The sequence below is a fragment of the Ursus maritimus genome, unplaced genomic scaffold (genome assembly GCF_017311325.1).
Source record: "Ursus maritimus isolate PB19 unplaced genomic scaffold, ASM1731132v1 scaffold_19, whole genome shotgun sequence".
NCBI lineage: Eukaryota > Metazoa > Chordata > Mammalia > Carnivora > Ursidae > Ursus > Ursus maritimus.
Window position 1 is genome coordinate 44,477,322 of NW_024424341.1, and position 12,804 is coordinate 44,490,125.

Here is a 12,804-nt window from a genome sequence, read left to right on the forward strand (position 1 = left end):
ACTGGCCTTCAGCCAGCAAAAAGCAATGACTTCACTTATGATCCGCGCCTTGCACATTACGTGAAGCATCGTATTCCTGGCTCTCGTGCCATCCTAGTCTACAAACTGGGGAAGCGAGGCTCAGAAGTTGGAAACAATTACCGCAGGATATCAAAAAATTGAAGGAAGTTATTAATCGAACCTCGGCGCAGAGCGGAGCACAAAGCCACTGGGAGACAGTATATGTGCGTAGCTCCGCCCCTCCTTTGGCGAAGCAACTAGGCTTGACCCTTCCCGCAACCGGTCGCGCGGCGGTGCAAGTGCGGAAGGCTTGCTTGGCGGGCAGTGCGTAGATATGGAACCAGACGGGACCTACGAGCCGGGTTTCGTGGGTATTCGATTCTGCCAGGAATGGTGAGGCTGGGCCTGCGAGTGTATAAGGGAAGCAAGTAATGGCCCCAGGACTGACCTCTGACTTCCCCCTCCCCACAGTAACAACATGCTTTACCCCAAGGAGGACAAGGAGAACCGCATTCTGCTCTACGCGGTGAGCACGACCCTGCGGAGCCCCCGGGGCTTCCCAGAATGGTCCACCTGTTCCCAGTGTGACCTCAACCTACTCCACGTGATCCTTACTCCTTTTTACGCCCCGCTACGAGTTTTGGTCTCGCTTCCTATCCCCCGAGTGAACCCTACTCTCTTGTCTTGCCTATCCCCGAGGTGATTCTCAATATACCCCATTATCCCAACTTCCAAGACTCCATGCTCTAGTTATTTCCTCCGGGGAAGACCCAGCCTTCCTTTTCAGTCCCTTCCCGGATCTCTCCATGACCCCCTTCTCGCCACACTCGCCCTCTCGTAGTGTCGGAATTGTGATTACCAGCAGGAAGCCGACAACAGCTGCATCTACGTCAACAAGATCACGCACGAAGTGGAGTGAGTGGCAGCACTAGAGTCTGGGGACGGGGTTGTTGCCATGGGAGGCCTGGTATGGGCACAATTATTCACCTTCTGTTCCCTCAGCGAACTGACCCAGATCATCGCTGACGTGTCCCAGGACCCCACGTTGCCGCGGACCGAGGACCACCCGTGCCAAAAGTGAGCGCACTGTTGGTTATGGGGATGGAGAGTAGGCTCGTCCTCACCGGATGAAGGGAGGAGGGAAGGGTATGGTTGGCTGAATGGCTGATTGTCCTCCTAGGTGTGGCCACAAGGAGGCGGTGTTCTTCCAGTCGCATAGTGCCCGGGCAGAGGTGAGTGGCAGGAGGAAGGCTTTCTGCGTGTTCCAGGGTTGGTCTTCCCTGGGGGCAGGGATACCAATATTGGGGGGGGGGACCCTTACCAATGGGGAAGGCCCCTTTGCCTATTATTTTGGGGTGAGGCTCTGCTGGATAGAGGTTCTGTGTTGTACCCTCCCATGGGTCCAGACCCTTCCTAACCGTGCACCCTTTCTGCCAGGACGCCATGCGCTTGTACTATGTGTGCACGGCCCCACACTGTGGCCACCGCTGGACCGAGTGAACTATTCTCTCCTGTGTGTAATAAATACTGTGTTCTGTGCGTGCATTTCCTGCCTTTATTTGCCTCTCGTGGGTTGTGTGGGATGCACATTCTCAAGGAGCATGATGTAGGGCGCGGTGCTGCACGTAGGCATCAGGCCTCGAGCAGGTGAAGCCACAGTCCTCACACACATGCAACTTCTCACGGCGCTCACGGTAAGCATAGCTGGCTGGCTGCCCGTGCACTTTGGCAAGATGAGCTTCAAGTGAGCAGCGCTGTGTGAATGCTTTCCCGCAAGCTCCACATCGGAATGGGCGGATCCCTGTGCAGAAGGGCAGAGGGGGAGAGGACAGACAGGGCAATGGCCTCCAAACCAAAGCCTCTCCACCTTGCCCTCCATGAGCATTCCCGCATTTCTACTCCAAGTTGTCCAGACTTCTCTGCCTATGTCCCATCCTGTGCTACCTCCACCCAGTGCGAACATGGGCCAGATGCCCGTGTTCCCCCTGCTCGTCAGAATATTCCTTCCCCAGGGGGAGGAGGGAGGCTTTTCCGTTCGCCCTTCCATCTAGGACTTGAATTATGTAACCACTACGTCTTCACTCTGCACCCCCCAGCAGGCCTCCACCCTGGCACCACCTTACACCCACTGGCTGAGATCTTAAGAAGGAGGTTTTCCAAGCTTCCTGATGGCTGTCTCCACCCTGTGAACACAAACACTGGAAACCTCATCCTGGGCACCTCTCCCCCATTTCACTCCAGACCTTCCTGGGGCCCAGCCGCCCTTCCCTGTCCCTGCCACTCCTCACCCGTGTGAGTCCTCATGTGGCGCTTGAGGTCGAAGGCATCATGAAAGCCCTTGCCACAACAGCGGCACACATGGCGGCGTGCAGGGCTGTGGCACTTGAGGTGCCGTGTCAGCATGCGCTGCAGAGGGAAGGCCTTGGGGCAGAGTGGGCAGCCGAGTGTCCCTGGGCCCCTGGGAGTGGAGGCCAGACTGCCGTGCATGGGCTGTGGGAGGGACATGGGCGTTAGACCCCCTGGCTGGAGCAAATGGAATACCTAGAACCAGGAGACAAGGAGGCCTAGGAAGGCCAGAGACTGCTATTGATGTGTGCAAAGGCCTTCCCTGACCCTTCCCCATTGCTTTTACCTCGCTTTGTAGTTCTGTAATAGCACCTCTTCCAATATAGAGTTTTCTAATTTTATTGTCTATCCCTGCCCCCACCAGATTAAAAGCTCCAGGAAGGATGAATTTTTGTCTTATTCTTGGTAAATATCCCTTGCGTAGAACACTTCCCAGCTTTCAACAAATAATGAAGTAATCTCAGTCACATTTATATTCCGGCTAGTACTTTCCCTCTTCCAGGGCATGCACAGCTAAATAACCCTTCTGAGAACCCCAGTCTTCCCCCATCCTGCTCCTGTCACCTTTTCTGATCCGACATAAAGTCACCATCCACTTGGCTTAAATCTTGTTCTGCCCCACTGGACAGGGGGATCTCGGGGTAGGAAAGGTGGCTCCCCACCCTAGGGAAATGGTGCCTGGAATGAAGACTAACAGTGAGCTCTACTAAGAAAGGAAAGGCATTTCCCGCACAGAGAACAATAGGCAGAAAGGTCCTGAGGCTGGAGGGGCATGTGCAATGGGCTCAGGAAGTAAGGGACAGTCAGGTTCTGCCGAGGCTGAGAGCAGGCAGGGATGAAACTGAGCAGGGTCTTGTGGTCCAGCTGCAGACTCACCGCTGCCCAAGAGTCCCCGAGGCTGGAAGACTGGTGTGCTGGTGGGCCCTGCTGGTTGCTGCAGTCTGAGGAGAGAAGCCAGACGGTGATGCTTTGTGTCTCACCTACCCCTCACCTCCAGGTCCAGTGAGGGCCCCACCTGGGACATAGGCATCTCCCCGGAGCTGATCAGGCAGGTGGCCCCAGTTGGGTGGCTGTGGACGTCGACTCCTGACCAGGAAGGCACGAGGCATCTCCTCCAGGAGTGATGAGATGGCCCCACACAGACGACTGCCTCTTCCACCTGCAGTCACACCTCAGCCCCAGGATGACTAGAGAGGGAAGGGAGGGAGCGGGGAGCCGTGCAGGAGCCTCATTCTCTCCATGCAAATTTTGTGACCAGCCCAGGGAGCTGACTTAGCTGGCTTCAGTTACCTCTGCTACAGGACCCACCATTCCTCCCCCTTCTACACCAGGTTCCTGAGGGCACTTGGCAGCTGCCAGGGCAGCCAAGCACTAGGACCCCCAAGAATGTCAAGCTAGAGCAAGATTGGAGCCTAGACAGCTCCTGAAGTGGGGGGAAAAAAAAGAGACTGCAGGGAGGCTGTCTTCTCAAAGTGGCAGCAGAGCCAAGGACCTGAGGGTCTGTTTGCCAGGCAAATCAGTTACCAGCCGGACATCCAACAGCCTGCTTGGTTATTCAAATCACAGCAGCTGTCTGAGGAAGTAGGGGGTGGGGCGGTGCTGTGATTGCTAGCTCTGGAGGATGGAGAGACAGCAGGGTGCAGGAGAGAAGGACAAGGGGACAATGTAGGCTATGCATCTTCCAACAGAAAGCTCCACCTCTCTTGGGGCGCCTGGGTGGCACAGCGGTTAAGCGTCTGCCTTCGGCTCAGGGCGTGATCCAGGCGTTCTGGAATCGAGCCCCACATCAGGCTCCTCTGGTATGAGCCTGCTTCTTCCTCTCCCACTCCCCCTGCTTGTGTTCCCTCTCTCGCTGGCTGTCTCTATCTCTGTCGAATGAATAAATAAAATCTTAAAAAAAAAAAAAAAAAGAAAGAAAGCTCCACCTCTCTGATTCTCAGATGCCCAGAGCTGACACTGGGAAAGAAACACTGTTCAGGTGTAGCTGGTATTGAAATACTCGTGTGTTAATAGTCCAGCTCCTAGTGATTGCCTGGGACACCACTTCCCCACTCTCCCACAGTCCAGGAGCCAAAGGGGGTCACCTGACACAGCCCAGGGACTCCCAGAACCCCACCCCTACACTCTAGCAAGTCTGTGTTCTAGATTGATCATTGTCTGACCTCTTAACCCGTGGTTAAGAATTCTGAATATTCTCTGTGCGGTTACTTCCTCTCATTTACCCAGTTGGTTACTTCCCCGAGCTCCAACTATGGGCCAGGCCTAGCTCAGCACTAAAAATGAACACATAACTTAGCCCACAGGGGAGACACACCAGTGACCTCGCAGAATGACCAAGACTATGATGGGGGTCCACAGGCAAAGTGATCCCAACTGCAACAGAGAAAACCCAGGGGGCTCAAGGGAGCCCAGAAGAGGCTCCTTATCCAGCCTAAAGGTTCAGAGATGACTGCCAGGGTGTAGCCCTAAAGGAAGATGAGGTTTCAGGTGAAAGGGGAGGGTGTTCCAGGCAGAGGGAACAGTCTACACAAAGGCTTGGTGAAGAGAAGCATTATTTCTTCACACTCCCTGAGAGTCAGTCCTGATGATTCGTTTGGGGCAGCAAGGGAGGTGGAACTGAGAGTCTATTAGCCCAGAGCTTTGCCACTTTCTCTCTGCAGGACCCAGGCAAGGTGCTTCTTGCTGAGCCTCAGTTTCTTCATCTGGAAAATGGGACTGATGTGTCTCCCTATCACTGCGTTGTGTCAAAGATCCATGTAGATCATGTGGGGAGAATGCTTAGCATGAAGCATATAAACAGGGTGGTGGTTAAGAAGTCTTGAGGGGTGGCTAGGCAAGCATGTAAGTTTCAATCAGTCCATCTGTTTTTTAAGTGTCGGGACCCCTGGGTGGCTCAGTCAGTTAAGCGTCTGCCTTCAGTTCAAGTCATGATCCCAGGGTCCTGGGATGGAGTCGCACATCAGGTTCCTGCTCAGTGGGGACCCTGCTTCTCTCTCTGCCTGCTGCTCCCCCAGCTGTGCGCTCACTCTAGCAAATAAAATCTTTAAAAAATAAAGCGTTTTAAGTGTCTCCATCTCACAATTACTGGATTTCATGCAGCCGTGACTGGTGTGTGCAGCATAGGTCTGGCAGCCCAGTATCTAGGATCGGTCCGGTGTGGGAGTACAGTGCGGAAGTTGCACTGAAGAATGAGCTCGAAAATGGTTAAGGGGAACCATCTTGTCTCTTTCCCGGTGCCCAGTTCTCCCTGCCCAGCACCATGTCTCTTGGGGCAAGTGGTTCCTGTGTCACTGAAAACACACTAGAGAAGAAATCCAGGGCTGGGTGTCTTTGTCCCCACACCGGTTCTATCCCATTCCTCCCTGCACTATGTCCTGGGAGGCGGACCTGGCCTCCTGTGCCCCTGGCTCCCAGTGGGATTTCGACAATGGGGAGCTTCACAGAAGATGGGGGAGAGGATTCCTCCAACTCTCTCCCTATAGAGTTGCCAGGCACGCAGCTCCCCTCAGGGCAGCCTTCTCTCCAGGACTGGCTCTTCAGGGTCCCACTTTGCTCCCTTGTATCTCTATCCCAAGGCGAGGGTGGGAGTGACAGCTCTCCTCTGGTACCAGTCCAGGATACCGTACCAGCCCTAGGATTTCCCTATCCCCTGCCCACTTCTTCGTGAACGATCCCTTCACTAAACTCTCTTTGAAATATCCTGTGTGAGCATACTGTCCTCTTCCTGCTGCGGCCCTGTGGGTCTACAAAGCGTGTGCACACACATTCATCAGCAGTGCTTTCTAAACCAGCCAGTTTGTCTGAGGAGAGAGAGTCTGGTCTTTCCAGGGCTGAAGAGCTCAGCATTAGGAAGTGGAGAGTGGCAGACACACTGGGTCCTACCAGCCCACCCTCCTCTTGTGCTGAGAAAACCCAATTTTGTTTGAACAGCGATATGCCCAGGACAGGAGAGGTGGCTGTTTCAAGTGAATCAAAGTAATCTCCATTCTTCTTGCCTGCAACTGCTCTTAAAGGGGAAGTGCCTAGGAAGGCTTAGCACCTTTCTTACTGCCCTGGTGGCTGCCCCTCTCCGGACCTTTGCTCCTAGTTGGGTGAGGGTGTACTGCCGAGTACTGGTATGGTAGCCATGTTGCAGCTCTGAGGGCCTAAGCTGGAGGGGGGAACTTAGACTCAGAGGCTAACAGAGCAGGAACATAATCAGGAGTAACAAATGTCCCTACAGCTTGGGGCCCATAAGCCAGCTGTTTGCTACTTGAGCTGAAGGCTTAATTATGATACAGTGTGGGAGGAGGGGTACATTCCACGACAGAAAAGCTCAAGATGGGTGTTCAGGGGCCTGGATGCCAAGCCTTGCCTCAGGGATCTTCGGTGACTGTGGCCAGGCAAGGCAGGGGCAAGAAGAGCTGGTCCCTAGGGGTCTGTAACCTGTGGGGCGGGGCAGGGAGAGGGACTTTGGGAAATAAACAATACTGGGCAACTCCTCAGATACCAAGATCAGGCATCTTATTTAGGGGTGAAAATTGTGTTGTGAATGTTTCTTGGACTTAAATGTCATGAAGCAACAAGGCCCTGCCCCTTGAACCCCATTCTTCCTCCCATCTCCTCTCTTACCCTTTCTCCTAGCTCACTCCACTCCTTCCGCATATGTTTGATCCCCCCAGTGCGGTGTTTGCACTGGCTGTTCTGTCTGCCCGGATACTTTCCCAAGATGTCCACATGACCTGTGCCTTTTCTCAGGCCTCAGCTCAAATGTCACCCCAGAAAGGCCTTCCCTGGCTCATCAAGCAGCACAGCGAACTCCCTCAGCTTACAGTTCCACAGATACTGTTTTAATCCCCATTTTGCTATCTAGAAGGCTAACGCCACGAAGACAGCTGCTTTGCTTGTCTTGTTCCTCCCCCTTCCCCCAGCAGGTACAACAGACAGGTACCGGCAGAATTTTTTAAACAGCGCAATTGGTTGTGATGTGTGTGTTTCCAGAGACAGCAGAGGGCGGTGGCCTTATGCCGAAGGGTCTGGCTCTGCCTCTAGGCAAGCCTAGGTTTGAGTCTCAGCTGTGTGGAATCCGGGGCAAGACTGGATCTCTCTGAGCCTGTTACTGGTGGGCCATGACCACCCAAAAGAGCAGAGAGGGGCTCAGGCAAGTGGTGGTTGAGGCCACAGAAAGCCGCACAGTGGGGCTGTGCTTCAGGAGAGGGCCCTGCCTTGCCAGCTTCCTTTTTATAGAGAATTGGGACAGTAGGGGCTTTTGTGGTCACCAGAGTGGCCTTGTTGGCAAACATGCCACATGGCTAGATGCCCGCTGCTTGGGGAAGCTGGTACCACAGCTGGGAGCTCATGGGATGAAGCTGGATAGAGTCCTCCTGCTGGGAGAGAATTACTTGTCCCAGCTGCTGGATGGCCTGGCATGCTGCTTGATTGTGCAGTCAGTGAGCTTGCTGGTGGTCTCTCCTCAATTTCCCCGGCTGCAGGTGGGGACAAAAGCCCAGACCTCATAGGATGCAGCCTGGGCTTGGCCTGGGGGCCACGAACCAGTGGGGTGGCAGTGTATGTCCTGGGAGCCAGGGTCTGGCACATGGTGATGGCAGTGGCTCCAGTGGGTTCTTGGGCACCAGTAAGGGGGCAGGGAGGAAGGGCTGGCCCCTCCTTGGGGAATAGCTGGGCCAGGACCCCAGCTGACCCCATAGCAGCTCAGCAGGGATGGATGACATGGGATACAAGTGTTGGGGTCATCATTACTGCAGTTCCCAAATTTCTTGGGAATGCTGGTCCCATTGACGGGAGTCCTGGAACAAGGCAGGGTGCTGGGGCTGATGTCCCCCAGGTAAGACAGGAAGAGGAAGAGCAGGTGAGGGTACAATGCTAGGTGGCCAACACCTGCTGCATACAAATTTCATCCCTTCCAAAGTTTATCGAGCCACGTTCCCTGGGCTGGTCCAACACACCACTGCTGTCCACCCCACCTTCCTTCCCCATATCACCTTAGGGGGCTTTGTGCATGCAACCCGACAGGCACCAGGAACCATTCCTCTAAGCTGTTGGTTTATTTGCTTAAGATACCTATTTCTTCAGAAGCGGCAGGGCTGTCGTGGAGAGGGGGCTCTGGGCCTCAGTCCCCCCGTGCCTTCCTCCGTACGGCCTGCACCAGCAGCTCTGAGTAGTGTTCCAGCAGGGCATGCAAATCGGGGCTGGCCAGGGGGCACAGTGTAGTTGGGGAGGGGGAACCCAGGCTGGGCTGGGCCTGGGCCGGGGCCATGTCAGTCCCAACCAGCCAGTCATTGGCCTCTAGCTGGTTATGGATCCAAAGAAAGGTGGAGGCCAGCTCGGTCCGTGCCTGCCGCTGCTGCTCAGTGCTCATCTGGTCACTGGAGACCACCTGCAAGGGGTACCAATCTTATCAGGGGCCACCCAGCCCCGGCAGTCCTGGGGAGCCGCCCAGCCCTCTCCCCCGGCCCCGGGGCTGGGCTCACCAGGTGGTAAAGGTCCAGGGCTTCTTGGAAAGCAGTCTGCAGTCTGTGCACGATGGTGCTCACACTGCTCAGTTCAAGAGGAGCTGGGGGCAGGACACTGGCTGGCACCCCAGGCTCCTCCCAGTGGCCAGGGCTGCCCTGGACCAGACTGAGTGCATCTGGGGTTAGAGGAGACGGAATGAGAAAGACACCTCCACTTTCTAGCTGGCCTAAGAGAGGCCGGGGTGGCTGGGCTGATCCCGGAGGCTGTCCCTCTGCCTGGAACGTTTCCCTCCATCCCCTAAGGCTCACTTCCCTCCCACTCTGCTCAAATGCCCCCTTCTTCTTGAAGCCTTTTCTCATTATCCTGCGTAAAACTGTAACCACTGCCCACACCCCTTCTCACTTCCTAAACCTTTTCTCTTATTTCTGTCCTTAGCACATACTCTTTCGGGACACAATGAGCACTTTGCTTTACATTTAGTCTGGCCATCTCCCCAGTTAAGGTGTCCATTCTTTGTAGTCTTGTTGACCACCATGCCCCATGTGCCCAAGGTCTAGAACAAAGCCCAACACATATGAAGTGCTCACTAAATATCTAAGTGAACGAATGAATGAGTGAATGACGCAACCCCTGTGGCCGGGTCAAGTGCCCACCCTTGGAGCTAAGCCAGCTGCACATGGGATGAGCTTGGTGGACAATCCCTTGCCCCAATAGTGGTACTTACCAGGGGTGGGCTCCAGGAGGGAGGTGATGCTGCCAGGGACCCCAGCCCTGGCCTCTGGAAGTGGGGTGCTGTTGGGGTGGGCAGGGGTGTTGAGGGGCTCAGGGACCAGGAGCCTTGGGAGAAAGGTGGAATTGTGGAGCCTCGGGGAGCTTGCATCCATGGGACTGGGGACTGGGAAGGTGGCTGTTGTGACGGTGACACTGGGTTGGGTGGCCAAAGGTTCCAATGGGGGAGGGGGTAGCAAGAGCCTGTCACAGATGCTCGACAGGGTCAGCTTCAGGCTGGCCCGGGCCTCGTGGTTGCCCCAGGAGGACAAGGCAGGTTCTCGGCCCTCGCTGTTAGAACTGGGTGCTACAGTGGTGGGGATGGCCTGGAGCTCCTGGCCCAGGGATGCCAGTTCCCCCATGGAGGAGGGCCTGTGGAGGGGCCTGGTCAGCTCAGCCAGCACAGGGCCTTCACTGTCCTCGAGGGAGATGCTGCGTGCCATCTTGGCACGGGAGCTGGCAGCGGCCTCCATGTAGGGGTGTGTGGAGGGGCCGTGGACACCCTGACCCAGGCCTGGAGTGGGTAGGGCTGTGGGTGTCGGAGGCTTCCCGTCAATGGGCAGCACTGAGGAGGAGGGGGCACGGGGCGCCAGGCCTGGGAGGCAGGGGGCTGTAAAGGAAGCAGCTGGCTTACTCTCATACCCAAGCCACAGAGCCGATGGACAGGGGCCCACCCCAGGTGGCCTCAGGGTCTGAGTGGACCCTGCCCATCCCCCACCACCCCACGGTTCTGATGGGCATCCAGGGCTGTTTGTGGAGAAGCCCAGGGCTATTTATCTGTGGATGGGGGCACTCACTCAGTGGGCGCCAGGCCTCCGGGCTCTCCTGGGGCTCCTCAGCCTTTCTCCCAGCGAGGACCTGCAGGCACAGCATGAGGGGAGGACAAGGCCTCCTGGCTCCCGGCCCTAGGTTCTGAGGGAGGCAGCCCCCGTACTCACGCTGGGCCTGCCTGGGGAGGTGTAGCCAGCGCCTGCTCTCAGAGGCTCTGCTCTGGACTGGTTGCCCCCAAGCTCTGTGAATTTGACCTCTGGAGGCTTCACCAGGTGTAGGGGCAGCCGAGGAGGGAAGCTGTGGGTGAACCTGTGGGAAGGAAACCAGGCAGTTGCGGCTGTCCTGGGGGTCCCTGAGGGGACGCAGCCCCACCCTGGGGGGCAGAGAGAGATGGGGGTGGGGTGGGGTTCACCAGCAAATACCTGGATGTCTTCTGGAGGCGTGAGAGGAACTGGGCTGAAATGCTCAGCCGGGGATTAAAGAAGTCCTCAGACTCAGACGCCTCCAAGTCTCTCAGGGCTCCATGGAAGAGCTCTAGGGGAAGATGCCAAGGGAGCCTTCAGAATCCCTCCAGCCACCCAGCCCTTGGCCCAGGAAGGCCCGCAGACCAGCAGGTGGATCCCCAGAAACGCCATCAATAGACCACACACATGCGTAGGGAGCGAACACAGCAGGGAGAAGAGCCTGCGCGGCTCAGTCCTTAAAAGAAAATGCAAGCCCTCCTACCACCCTTGCCAGCTCTGCAGGGCAGCCCTACCCGAGACACCCGCGCTATGCCCGGCACTGGATGGCCTGCCCAGGCAGGGCCCTACCCTCGGGGTGAGCGTCAGTAAGCGTCTCAAAGTGGTGGCGGAGGAACTTCTCCTGCTCAGGGGTCTGGGGCAGGGAGCCGTCGGATATGCCTGGCACCTCGGGCTGGGATAACTCTTCTGCGGTACCTGGGCATCCTGGGGAGAGACGAAGGGGAGGTGAAGGGGGAGGGCAGGAGGGAATCGTCAACATCATGAGTCATGAGCAGACGCCCAGACAAAGACGCCAGACACTTAACAATGGAGAAAGCTGGACTCGCCCATCACACACCCTGCTGCCACTAGACCGAGGAGAGGCTAATGGCTCTGCCTCCTAGGCGAGGAAATGGAGGCTTAGTGGGCACCAAGTGCAAGGCTGATGTGGGGAGAGTGATTATATATCATGACCATCCCCTAGCGAGTCCCAGGCACCGTCTTCCCCACATCTGGCCCCTGCTCACCTGGCATGTGGGGCATCATCATGTCAAACCGAGGGTCCGGGGCTGGCCGTGGAGAGGGGGAGTGGGTGGTGGTGAAGCTGCACTCCAAGTCGGCCTCTGACTCTCCCGAGTCTGAAGGGGCAGAGTGGGAGTCAGGAGCCCAAAGTCAGGCCCTCACTGGGCGAGTCAGGTAAGTGGCTCAGGTTCCCAGGGCTTTGGTTTTCCAATCTGGAGAATGGGGGTAATAATACCCACTCTCCATTTTTATGGACCAGCAAGTTTACACTTGGAGGAAATGGCAAAGCTGAGGTCCTGCCAGTGCACAGTTGGGCTCAAGAATCCTCACGTAACAGCAGGGACCATGTCTGCCTTCGTGATAGACTCTGAGGTTCAGGAAGACTGAGTCAAAGTGGCCATTAATACCCAGAGAGGAGCCTGGCCGGACAAACAGATTACTGCAGCGTGTCTGCCTGCTGCCACTCACCCTCAGGTGGGCTCTGATCCTTCGGGCCGATGGAAGAGACTCTGAGGTAGGAGTCACCTTGCTGGTCTCTGAGCTCCCCCTTGACGTCCTTCGTGCAGTACTCACTGCAGTGCCGGAGGGGGGGTGGTGGTGGAAGCGAATGAGAACATACTAGGTAGTAAACAGCTGGTCCTCACCCCGGACCCCTAGACATCTGTGCCCTGCTCCTACTGAGCACTGCCTCACCTCTCCTGCCTTCTGCAAAGGCTCCCTGCACCTCCACCTGGAACCAGGGAAACTGAGGCAGCAGGAAGAGGCTCCCGTGTCGCCTGGGCCTTAATGCTCTGCCCCACTCCCACAGGCCCACGGGGAGAGCAGAGAGCAATTCCTTCAGCGCATGCCTATCAGCTGAGGCCTCCTCTCTCCAACACCTTAAGGCTTCCCGTGGTGCAAAGGACACCCACCTGTCTGTCCCTGTGACCATCACCTCTGCCTCCAGGGAGTAGATGATGAGCTCGCTGTCCTCAGAGGACTCCCTCTGCAGGGGCAGGAAGGAGGGATGCCCACAGCCAACCTCCTGGGGACTCTCCGGCTGCGGGGTGAAGAGGGCACATCCATCTGAGGCATCCCTGGCAGCCAAGTGTGCCGCCAACACCCACAATAGCAGGAAAGACGTGCTGGACCCTCATTGTGAGCCAAGCCCTGGGCCAAGTTACGTGCCTTGAGCTCATTCTGAGCTCCTCCTGCATGCCCATCAGCCCCTTTACAGGTAAGG

The 12,804-nt window shown here is 56.6% G+C and overlaps 3 protein-coding genes across 6 annotated transcripts in view; 1 reads left to right on the forward strand and 2 right to left on the reverse strand.

Annotated features, from left to right (window-relative positions):
• The first annotated feature begins 71 nt into the window (after positions 1-71).
• Positions 72-2,734, forward strand: POLR2I (RNA polymerase II subunit I). 4 transcript variants are annotated; one of them, XM_008712177.2, is made up of 6 exons: positions 72-224; positions 472-526; positions 842-915; positions 1,003-1,077; positions 1,181-1,232; positions 1,438-1,545. In XM_008712177.2, the coding sequence occupies exons 2-6, from the start codon at positions 479-481 to the stop codon at positions 1,498-1,500; spliced, it is 312 nt and encodes a 103-aa protein (XP_008710399.1). In that variant the 5' UTR covers positions 72-224; positions 472-478; the 3' UTR covers positions 1,501-1,545. The 4 variants fall into 4 exon arrangements, with proteins under 4 accessions (XP_008710399.1, XP_040488833.1, XP_008710398.1 ...); XM_040632899.1 differs by lacking the exons at positions 72-224; positions 1,438-1,545 and adding exons at positions 232-393; positions 2,097-2,734; XM_008712176.2 differs by lacking the exons at positions 72-224; positions 1,438-1,545 and adding exons at positions 232-393; positions 2,100-2,734.
• Positions 1,593-4,154, reverse strand: OVOL3 (ovo like zinc finger 3). The gene is made up of 4 exons (XM_040632909.1): positions 3,362-4,154; positions 3,223-3,287; positions 2,289-2,490; positions 1,593-1,801 (listed from the first exon to the last, which is right to left on the reverse strand). Exons 1-4 carry the CDS (start codon positions 3,453-3,455, stop codon positions 1,593-1,595), a joined length of 570 nt encoding a protein of 189 aa, XP_040488843.1. The 5' UTR covers positions 3,456-4,154.
• A 4,223-nt stretch (positions 4,155-8,377) lies between these two features.
• Positions 8,378-12,804, reverse strand: part of WDR62 (WD repeat domain 62) — a 49,423-nt gene continuing 44,996 nt past the window's right edge. The window contains exons 23-32 of the mRNA XM_040632904.1: positions 12,494-12,621; positions 12,051-12,154; positions 11,588-11,698; positions 11,151-11,285; positions 10,761-10,872; positions 10,506-10,647; positions 10,365-10,425; positions 9,524-10,177; positions 8,817-8,974; positions 8,378-8,722 (exon numbers count right to left, since the gene is read on the reverse strand). Coding sequence (XP_040488838.1) covers positions 8,456-8,722; positions 8,817-8,974; positions 9,524-10,177; positions 10,365-10,425; positions 10,506-10,647; positions 10,761-10,872; positions 11,151-11,285; positions 11,588-11,698; positions 12,051-12,154; positions 12,494-12,621 — 1,872 coding nt within the window. The 3' untranslated portion in view covers positions 8,378-8,455. The remainder of the gene's footprint in view (positions 8,723-8,816; positions 8,975-9,523; positions 10,178-10,364; positions 10,426-10,505; positions 10,648-10,760; positions 10,873-11,150; positions 11,286-11,587; positions 11,699-12,050; positions 12,155-12,493; positions 12,622-12,804) is intronic.

Coding starts and splice junctions, on each gene's coding strand:
- OVOL3 (XM_040632909.1), bottom strand. CDS start 3,455: ATGCCTCGTGCCTTCCTGGTCAGGAGTCGACGTCCACAGCCACCCAAC. Junction 3,288..3,361: donor GGGAGATGCCTATGTCCCAG/GTGGGGCCCTCA, acceptor TTCTCTCCTCAG/ACTGCAGCAACCAGCAGGGC. Junction 1,802..2,288: donor CCACATGAGGACTCACACGG/GTGAGGAGTGGC, acceptor CCTTCTGCACAG/GGATCCGCCCATTCCGATGT.
- POLR2I (XM_008712175.2), top strand. CDS start 335: ATGGAACCAGACGGGACCTACGAGCCGGGTTTCGTGGGTATTCGATTC. Junction 527..841: donor ACCGCATTCTGCTCTACGCG/GTGAGCACGACC, acceptor GCCCTCTCGTAG/TGTCGGAATTGTGATTACCA. Junction 1,233..1,437: donor CGCATAGTGCCCGGGCAGAG/GTGAGTGGCAGG, acceptor CCTTTCTGCCAG/GACGCCATGCGCTTGTACTA.